This window comes from Otolemur garnettii, unplaced genomic scaffold (assembly GCF_000181295.1).
Source record: "Otolemur garnettii isolate 467f Iridium unplaced genomic scaffold, OtoGar3 scaffold00020, whole genome shotgun sequence".
NCBI lineage: Eukaryota > Metazoa > Chordata > Mammalia > Primates > Galagidae > Otolemur > Otolemur garnettii.
In genome coordinates, this window is record NW_003852415.1 from 8,231,536 (window position 1) to 8,242,688 (window position 11,153).

General features: G+C 35.6%; 1 protein-coding gene across 1 annotated transcript; it reads right to left on the reverse strand.

The window, feature by feature from the left end:
- Window positions 1-3,749: 3,749 nt before the first annotated feature.
- LOC100966340 (eukaryotic translation initiation factor 3 subunit J-like) lies at window positions 3,750-4,613 on the reverse strand. Its single transcript, XM_012803523.1, has one exon. The coding sequence runs from the start codon at window positions 4,525-4,527 to the stop codon at window positions 3,820-3,822; it is 708 nt and encodes a 235-aa protein (XP_012658977.1). The 5' UTR covers window positions 4,528-4,613; the 3' UTR covers window positions 3,750-3,819.
- Between the last annotated feature and the right edge of the window lie 6,540 nt (window positions 4,614-11,153).

Below are 11,153 nucleotides of genomic sequence, written 5' to 3' on the forward strand. Positions count from 1 at the left end.
CATAGGTGGCACATTTCTTAAACTGATTGAAGCCATCTATGACAATCCCACAGCTAATATTATACTGATTGAAGTAAAACTGAAAGCTTTTCTACTTAGAACTGGAGCTAGAAAAGGCTGTCCACTATCACCACCACTGTTAAATATAGTGCTGGAAGTTCTAACTAATATAATCAGTCAAGAGAAGGAAATAAAGGGCATAAAAATGGGGGTAGAGGAGGTCAAACTCTCCCTCTTTGCTGATGATTTGATCTTAGAGAAACCCAAAGATTCAACTCCAAGACTCCTGGAAGTGATCAAAAAATACAATAATGTCTCGGGATACAAAATCAATGTCCACAAATCAGAAGCCTTTGTATATGCCAATAACAACCAAGATGAGAAGCTAACCAAGGACACAATTACCTTCACAGTAGCTGCAAAGAAAATGAAATACCTAGGAGTATACCTAAGAAAAGAGGTAAGGGACTGCTACCATATAAAATATTGTATTGCTATAGTCTGAATGTTTGTATCTCCCCAAACTCACATGATGAAACCTAATTCCCAGTGGGATGGTATTTGGACATGAAACTGGGAAATGATTAGGTAGGTGGGTGGGGCCCAAATGACCGGGACAATAAGTACTCTTATAAAAGAGACCTCAGAGAGCTCCCTGGCCCCACCTGCCATGTGAGAACACAGAAAGATGGCTGTCTGTGAACCAGTAAGTGTGCCCTAACCAGACCCTGAGTTTGCTGGTGCCTTGATCTTGTCCCAGCCCTGCGAAATGTGAGAAATAAATTTCTATTGCTTATAAGCAACCTAGACTATGGTTTTCTGTTATAGCAGACCAAATGAACTAAGAAATACACCTGCCAAAAATCTCAAAAGTGAATGCAAAATAAAGACATTTAAGACTCAAAAAAAGTGAAAAAATTTATTACCACCAGACTTGGACTTTAAGAAATGTTAAATGAAAACTCTTGGAAAATAGTTTCAGATCAAAATAGAATATAATACCCCTAAATAGACCCATACCTATATATTCCATTGTTTTTTTAACAAAGATGTGAAGGCACTTTAGTAAGACAAGATAGTCTTTTTAACAAATTAGGCTGGAATAATGGAACATTGATATATGGAAAAAAAAAAGAACTGTCATTTAAGTATTAACTCAAAAATACTTCATATATTTGCATAACACTTAAGTATTAACTCAAAATACTTAATATATTTTTATTAAGTATTAATTAATAATACTTAATACATATAATATAGAGGCCAAAATTATAAAACTTCTAAGAAAAGTTTTATAAGGCCAAAATTATAAAACTTCTTTAAGAAAATACAGGACAAAATATGTTTGTTGGTTAGGCAAAGATTTCTTAGAAACAATCCAAAAACACAGTGCTTACAGAAACAAATTGGAAAGTCTGTCTTCAAAATTAAGACAAGTCCTCCTCAGACAAAATGTTGGCAAGTCACACGTAAGACAAAGGAATTATATCTATGATATATAAAAATTCACAAAATTCAATAATAAGGAATACATTTTTTAAAAAAATAAATAAAATATTTGAATAGACACTTTACAAAAAAAAAGTAACAGGGATGGCAAATTAACTCATAAAAAGACATTGACACCACAAGTTATTAGGGAAATGAGATATGCAAGGAGATACAGCTACAAACACACCCATTGGATGTCTGAAATTAAGAAAAATGAAGAAGAAGAAAGTGTTGGTTAGAGATGGAACAAATGAAACTTTTATACACAAAAATGTATTAGTGGTGGGAATGTAAAATGATGGTTTGGAAAACAGTTTGGTAGTTTCTTGTATAATTCAATGAACACCTACCAAATAATCCTGACATTTGATTACTAGATACCTAGGAGGAATGAAAACATATATCCAAATGTTCGTTTGTATAGACACACATGATTAGGACATGGTAGTTCATAACAGCTGTATTTATATTAGCTTCAACCCCCCCATTCATCAAAAGATAAGTTAAAGAAAATGTTGTGTGCACACACACATGCACACACGCATAGAATGGAAAGCTATTCAACAATGAAAACGAATACACTTTATATACATGCCACAATATGAATAAATGTTCAAGAAAGAGTTAACATAGTAGGTCTATGACTGCTGCGTTTAATAGGCCCTGCTCAACAGGGTGGTCTTTGGCTAGAAACTTTGATTTTGAGAGGGTTCCTACCTTCCAAGAGCTTTTAAGAACAGTTCAGTATATCTATCTAAACTGTTTTTGCCAACAATATTGTTTATGCTGAACACCTGCTTTCCTTCTTTGAGTCTGGAATTTTGGAACATGCCAGGTAGAGGTTGCCTATCTGACTATCCCCCATTAAAAAACTCGGGTCTCTAATAAGTTTCCTTGGTAAACTCTATTTCATATGCATTGTCATGATGTGTTGCTGTGGGGGGGAATTAAGTGTGTTCTGTGACTTCACTGAGAAAGGACTCTTGGAAGCTTGTCTCTGGTTTTCTCTGGACTGCGCCCCCCATGCACCTTATTCTTTTGATGATTGTGCTTTTTATTCCTTTAGTGTAATAAATCAAAGCCATGGGCAGGAACCTACATGCTAAATCTTAGTCCTGTGAGTCCTAGAAAATCATCAAAGCTAAGGGTGGTTTGGGGATGCCTGATGCAATAAATCTCACAAATATTATGCTGAGTGAGAGAAGCTAGACCACCCTTCCCCACTAAAATGTACATAGTAGAATTCCCTTGTATAAAATTCTAAATTATAAAAAATAATCTGTAGTGATAGAAAATAAGTTGTTTCCTGAGATGCTGAGGTGGGTCGTGAGGGTGGGAAGAATAAAATGAAAGAGATAAAAGGGCACATGAGAACTTTTGGGATGATGGTGTGTTCATTTTCATAATCATGGAGATGGTTTAATGAGAGTATACATATGTTAAAATGTATCAAATTGTACAACTTAAATATCTGTAGTTTACTGTAGGTTAGTCATATTTGAGTGAAGCTATTCCTTTAAACAAAAGTACGTAGAACTTTCTATATAATAATATGTTAAACGCTTTATGTGGTTTGTATCATTTTGTCTTTATAAAATCTTGTGAGGTAAGCACTAATGTTATTCTCAGGAGATTGAGTCTTGGATTAGCAAAATTACTAACCAAAGCACACAAAGTCAGAGAAAGAACCCAGATCTCAAACCAAGGTTGGCAGAATTCCAAACACATTCTTCATCTACTCTTTTATCTTCCATGAATGAATAACTAAGAAATTAATTTTGGTAATTATTTAAAAATTTCTCTTCCATGAAAGCTCCTCAGTTGGCACTTCAGCTCAGGGATTAGAGGACATCATTAATGTCTTCTGACTCTTTGGGTTTTTCAAGATAACTATATTGTCAAGATGGCCTCAGGCCTTTTTTTTTTTTTTTATTGTTTGGGAGTAATTGAAGAGACAAAGAATTAGGTTACACTGATTGCATTTGTTAGGTAAAGTCCCTCTTATAATTGTGTTCCACCCCCAAGAGGTGTGCCATACACTGTGACTGGCATCCCCTCCCTTTTCCCCTCTCCCCACTCCTTCATGCCCCTATCCCCCACTTTGTATTAGATCATCCACTGCCTTCATATCAGAATTGAGTACATTGGATTTTTGTTTCTCCATTCTTGTGATGCTTTACTAAGAAGAATGCATTCCACCTCAATCCAGGTTAATACAAAAGATGTAAAGTCTCCATCTCTTTTTTTTTTTTTTAAAATGTCACATGAAGTCTTCATAGTCTTGTACATATCCTCCATCATAACCACCATAATCTGCCAGATCGTCTTTCATGGTGCCTTTAATCCCCCTCCAGGAACCACACCTTTCTTCTTCTTTTTGGCTTTGTTTTGCTTTTCTTGCTTCTGTTTTTCACTGCAAAGGACAGTCAATGAATTGGTAATCTTTTTCAAGTCATCAATTTCCAATGAAATACACACATCTCGAACTAAGACTTCCAAAAAACTAGCATAATATAGTGACTTTTCATATTGTGTAATTTTATCTTTTAGTAACCTTCCAAATTCTGTGAAGTCATCTCTTGAAGATGGGTTCATAGCATCTATTCCAAAAACTGTATTATTAACACCGAAAGTTTCCTTTGCTAATTCAAGGTCTGACTCTTCCTGCAATTTCTTTAACTGCAGTTTATCTGCTAATTGTTCTTCCGGTGTTAGCACTTTAGGTTCTTCAGGTTCTTCCAACCTCTTTTTAATTTCTTCTTGCCTTTTCTTCTGTTGCCTTTCTTTCTCTTTTATCTTCTCTGCTATTTTTTTCTTTTCTGAAAATTTTACTTCTGGTTTTACTTCTGCTGCTTCTTTTTTTTCATCATCATCATCATCCCAGTTATCCTTGACATCCTCGTCCTCGTCCTCGCCTTCCCAGCGGTCCCCGCCGGCGGTGCCGCAGACCCCGACCTTCCGCACGGGATCTTCCACCGAGAATGCGTCCGTGTCCCAGGACTCGGAATCCCCAGCCGCTGCCACTGCCGCCGCCATCTCAAACCAGGTGTGAGCGTGTGTGAGGGGAAGAGCTATCGAGGAGCTGTCGCGGTGGCAGTGAGTCACTGGGTTTGCTCTCGTTGGCCGGCCGTCTCCATCTCTTTTAATGGCTGAATAGTATTCCATGGTATACATATACCACAGCTTATTAATCTATTTCTGGGTTGGTGGGCATTTGGGCTGTTTCCACATTTTGGCGATTGTAAATTAAGCTGCAATAAATAGTCTAGTGCAAATGTCTTTATGATAAAATGTTTTTTTCTTTTGGGAAAGTTGAGGCATGGTTTCCTCTGGACTATGCCCTGCTTTAGAATTCACATCCATGGCTCACCTGAACTCGAAGTTGCCTGCTCTCATCTCCCTGCCCCTGCCATCCTTTATTCTATGCTACAGGTCCCTACTTCTGTTTCAGACTGCCTATTGAATTACTGGCTCATTTGGTCTCTTTTTCATAGCTAATTATCTTAGGCTGTCTCCATCTTATGTTTGGACTATTGATTCTATGGGATTCTTGGGCAATGACAGTAGCCACTGCTCTGAGTGCTGAGACTCTCTTTCCATCATTTTCTATCTCCTTTTTCCATCTCATTTTCTTGACCTCTGTGAAACTCCTGTGGCTCAAGCTAAACCCCTATCTCTAGAGAAGAAAAATCAGATACTGGAGTCAGTGAACCAGGTAAACTTTCAAAGATTAAACAAAAATTAAAAAAACAGAGCGTCTGCTGTTGTGTTTTGATATATGTGACTTATCACTGTTCAGAGCTGTGCTGGGCATCATCTGCTTTTGTCACTTTGTCATATCAATCAATCTGAGGCAATTATGAAGCTGCCAACTCCATCCTTTCCATTGAGCAAAGCTGCCTAATCTGCAACTATTGATAACATTCTCATCTCTCTTAGTTTATTATCCCTATTTTCTCTGCTTCTTTTCCAGACTTCTCATTGCTGGTACTGATATGGCTTGTGAGATAGTTTCAGGTGGAAGATGTTAAAAATTTAAACAGTATTGGTTGCACCCATTTCAATTGAGAAGGAATTATTTTCATAGTTTTGCCTAGTATGTGCATTGTACCATAGACTGTATAAGGTATTTTCAGATGGAGAAATAAAGATCATCTTCTTAAGGTGTGGATGTGAATATTATTGTTGGATTGTGTGAGATACAGTTTCACTGGTATAGAAGAATGTAGTGTTTTCACCAAAAATTTCATGTCCTGTTACACACTTGCAATCTGACCAGGAACCAGAGAGTTCACATTTAGTTTAGCTTTCTCATGTCTATTATACTAAAGAATAATAGTGAAAACAAATTTTTGCTTCAGTAGCATTTGGGATTTTAAATTGGCATTGAAAATTGTGCTTCTGAAAGCCTCATTTCTGTGGAACCAGAGAATTTGGATGAGAAGGCCAAATGTTAATTGTGTGGTGCTTACACCCTGGCCCTGAGTCTTTCTGCTTCCCATGATCTGCCTTCATTTCATGGATTTAATATAGGGAGGGAGGCAATTTCATGGCAGCTTATAGAAAATGGGGGGAAACCCTTGAATTTTTTGATAACATCTGTTGAACAGGCCAAACTCTCTGTCAGAATATTCTTTTCTCATTTTTCAAAGAGAAAAATTGGGGACTTACTCATTTAGTACAGAAGGGAATTTCAAACATGGTCTATGAAACTTTTCTTAAATCTATTTGTATTGTGATAAGCCACCTTAGATACTTTTTTTTTTGGAGACAGAGTCTCACTCTGTTCCCCAGGCTAGAGTGCTGTAGTGTCAGCCTAGCTCATAGCAACTGCAACCTCCTGGGTTTAAATGGTCCTCCTGTCTTAGCCTCTTGAGTAGCTGGGACTACAGGCTTGTGACACAATACCCAGCTAATTTTTTGATTATTAGTAGAGATAGAATGTTGCTCTTATTTAGGCTGGTCTCGAACTCCTGAGCTCAAGTGGTCTTTGTACCTTTGCCTCCCAGAGGGCTAAGATTATAGATGTGAGCCACCAAGACCATCCCACCATAGCTACTTTTAAAAATTGAAATAATATGTACATAAGTAGGTGTATGAATTCAGAAAATTTACTTAATTTCTTAAGCCTGTAGCTTCCTTCTCTATAAAGAGGAGGTAAGTGGGGACCACATAGCACTGCTTAGGATTTTGGAATAATTTATTTCAGAGGGAGGAAGAGGGAGTAGTTGTATGAAATGCATAAATATAACTTTTTAAATAGAGAATAGTAGAGATACCTTAGCTTTCAAGTTATAGAAATTTAACTCAAACTGACTTAAGCAAAAAGTAAGTTTGGCTCATTTACCTTTAAAGTTCATGTGTAGATCTCATCAGTCAACTGAGGGGCTTAAACAATGCCTTTCGGTTTGATTTTCTCCTTCTCTATCATTTATTTGTGCTTTGTCTCATATGGGATTCACTCTCAAGCATTATCTTTTATAAAGAAATCAAATGGGAGGTCTACTTTCAGTTCTTTGAGAATTCTCCATACTTCTTTCTAAAAAGGCTGTACTAGTATGCAATCCCACCATCAGTGTATAAGTGTACCCCTCTTTGTGCACCTACGCCAGGATCTGCAGCTTTGGGACCTTGTGATGTGGGCTATTCTCACTGGAGTTAGGAGAGTCCTCAAAGTGTTTTTTTATTGGCATTTCTCTGATGATTAGGGATGATGAGCATTTGTTCATTTGTTTTTTGGCCATTCGTCTGTCTTCTTGGGAAAAGATTCTGTTTGTGTCATTTGCCCATTCATTGATGGGCTTGTTTTCTCTTTTCTAGTTGATTTGCTTGACTTCTTTATATATTCTGGTCACTAGTCCTTTGTCCAATTTGTAACATGCAAATGTCTTCTCTCATTCTGAAGGTTGTCTCTTCACTTTGTTGATTGTGTCCTTAGCTGTGGGAAAGCTTTTTAATTAGATTAGGTCCCATCAGTGCCTGTCAACCCTTGAATGGATCCATAAATCATAGAATACTATTTAGCCATAAAAAAGATTGAGTATTTCAAGAACAGAAAAACAAACATCCCATGTACTCATTCTAACCTGAAACTAGTAGATTAACAATTACAGGTCCACATGAGGGAAAAACACAATTAAATTCAAGAGTGGGGGTGGGGTGGGGGGAGGGAGCTTGCTAAATTCCCACCTGTTGGGTACAATGTAGGGGTATATGGCATACTTCCTGGGTGAAGGACAGAGCCATATCTTGTATTTTGGTCTCTACCTTACAAACACAAACAATGCAACCTAAGTGTATGTACCCTCATACTAACCCTCCCCCCAAAAAAAAAGAAAAGAAAAAGAAGTAGGCTCTTTCTTCCTTAATAGTTTACCCCAGAGTCCCCAAATCTTGTTTCATAGGACCTGCTTCTGTCACAACTGCATTCTTGAACCAGTGCCTATAGCCATGGGGATTCTTGACTTTGATTGGTCAGGCTTGGTTCATATGTTTGTGTCTGGAGCCAGGGTGGAGTTACACCATTCAAACCACATAGGCTAGAAGTGGTGGAGGAGGGATTCCCCAAGGAACTATGTAGATTATTTTTTCTAGAAGAAGAGGGACTAGATCCTGGGCAAGAGTTAATATTATAATAATAGCCGACAGTTACATAGTGCATAGTTGTGCCAGACACTGATTTGATTGCTTTACATACATTACATTATTTAAACATCAAAATAACCCATTTTTCAGATAAGAAAACTGAAGCACAGGAAGTTATGTGACTTGCCTAAGGTCGTACATACATCTAGAACATGGCAAAGCCAGCCAGTCTGGTGCTGGAGTTCATGTTTTCTAAATCAACAGGCAATAACACCTCTCTAGATTAACACAAAATCTATTTCTACTCAGTCTCCAGAATTACAACTACCAGTCTTAACTTTTTTGCTTATAAGCCATTAGATGAGGCCTTTAACTTTTTTGATTTTTGTTATCTCTCTTATAAAATAGTGGTGGTAATATTATATTAAATAATATTACAATATTAAATAATTACAATATTAAATAAATGAATGTATTGCTGGTGGATGGTAGATACTTGACAATTGATAACTACAGTGACAATCAGGTTGACATGACCTGGTGCTTAAGGAAAATCTCCAACCATTTGAATTCCAAAACACATCATTAAGGAATGTATTTTCTTCTTTTTCCATCAAGAAAGTGGTTAAAAAATAGATAGTAGTTCTTATTCTCTTCTGCATGATTATACTTTAGTAATTGCTTCATCACTGATTTTATGTTAATTACAGAGGTGTGACTAACTCTGTCTTGCAACATAAATTTAAAAAAACTACTTAAAATTATACTTACCCCTCTTTTTTCTCTTCCTTCTGCTTATCAACATAAAATACCATTTACTGAACACCTACACACAGTATGTAGCATACCATTCCTTGCTCTTTCCCAATTTTCTTGGCTTTCTCCAAAATGTCTTCTATTGCAGAAAGGAAATAAAATCATTGAAAAGTATGACATTTTCTTTCTTTAAATAAGTAGGGATTTATATAACTCTTGAAAAGAGATAGTATAAATATGCATTTTAGCAACATTTTATCACAAACATTGGTGACAGTAGTTTCCTAAACAGTAACCATAAATTCAAAATAATGAGACAAAACTGTTAAATGTTGGAAGGAAGAGGCAACTATTGTTTGTTTTCCTGTTTCTTTGGGTACTTATCAAAATACACTTTTCTCTTTAGTGCATCATCTTGTTCTTCTTCTAAAAGAGAAAATTTTACCAACTCCTTTAAGGAGTAAAAGCAACAATAAAATATAGTATGGCACATTCCAAAGTCTGGCTGTTTGAACAGGTAACCAAAATAATTTCTAATAAAATACCAAGAGATCAAAAAATGGAGCCCCCTCTTCATTTGATCAAAAGGATACTGAGAGATAACATTTCACTGAGAACATGCAGGGCGCTACCAGGAGGCTTTATCCTTTAACATATTTAATAAAATGTTGTGAAACAACCAGCAACATATTGCCTATTGTTTAATTTTTCTGATTATGCAGATTTTTCAGTTAGCCTGGACTCTAGCAATCTCTGGTCGTGTAAAACTTGCTAACATAGACTAACCACAGTTAGATTTTCCATTTGAGTTTCTTTGGCCCATGTTTTCTGAAATAAGCACAAGAAAGAATTATCAATGTCTTGGGCAGATTTTCGGCTGCTTGCTATATAACCTTGGAAAAATAACATAGGAAGCAGATCAGCTCTCCTGTTGCTCTAACCAAATAACTAGTTTTTGCTGAATTTACTTCTGACAGTTTTAACAATATTACTAAGTTTAATAAGAATATGAATTATACTAAAGCTGATATGATAGTTGAGAAAAATGGCCAAAGAATTAAAAAAAAAAGACAAGACGTTCCCATAAGAAATGTGATTTTCCAGCCAACAAATCGACTTTCACACATGACAGGATTGTTTTAGTTACTTCTTTTGGATGTGAATTTGGATGCTTTTGAATGCCATTCTGTAGTTTTTCAAAGTTCCAGGACTTTTAATATTCTGTTCTCAACATCTCAAATGGCATATCAGCTTTCAGTTTGTATCTGTAGCCATTCAAAATTTAAATTTAATTCAAAGTCATGTGAAATCATCACAATTTTAAATTAAAGTAAATTTTAATTTTAAATTAAATTGAGCTTCAATTTTAAATGAAATTCAATCTTTATTTTAAATTAAGTTCAACTTTCAGTTATTTTGATTAAAGTAAGATTGAATTACATTACATATTTAAATTAAGTTAAAAATTTAAATTTAAATCCAAAAGCATCTTAAAGAAATAAAAATAACCTGGAAAAAAAATCTTATCACATAGGAAGTCCAGAAATTCTATTTGCTGATAAGAGACAATTGGAAAAGACCAATGTGTTAGTTTACTCAAATGCTGGACATAAAAGAGTTAAAAAACTTGAATTATGACAAGAAAATGGGGCTGTTCAGAATATCTTGGGGCTATTCAGAATATCTTCAGAATAGATCATATGATTAGTACTTCTAATACTCCTTGACCATGAATCAGAAAATACAAAGGAAGAATTTTTTAAAATTGTCTAAAACCCTCTTATATTGCAAAAATTTTATAGGACAAATAATATTAAAATGGGTATAGAAATCAGTAAAAATTGAGAAATTCCCATAATACGTGCAGAGATTTCTGTTTTGTGAGAACATGTTTTATTGACAGAAGCCAAAATTCAACCTTCCTTTTTAGCTCTTAAAATATTCTTATTTGATTTATTTGTTAATTAAAGCTATAATAACCATTTTCATTAAACCTAACAAGTTAATAAGTAGATAAAATTCAAATTTAGGAAGCTGAATTTTGTTGAATTCATTTTCATGAAATTAACCTATTGCCAGTTGCTAACAGCTCTCAGCCTTGATCTCCATACCTGTAAAATGAGAATAAAAATAACATTGCCTTCTTTTCTAGTTCTCTTATCTATATTTCTCTTGTATTCCATGGAAATATACAGCTAAGTGAGGTAACTTATACCTGTAAACCCAGAACTTTGGGAGGCTAAAGTGGGAGAATCACTTGGGTCTAGGAGTTCTAGATTATAGGAAACTGTGATCATGCCACTGCACTCCAGTCTGGGTGA

What these genes read in the sequence shown, in the direction of transcription:
- LOC100966340 (XM_012803523.1), bottom strand. Translation starts at nt 4,527, where the DNA reads ATGGCGGCGGCAGTGGCAGCGGCTGGGGATTCCGAGTCCTGGGACACG.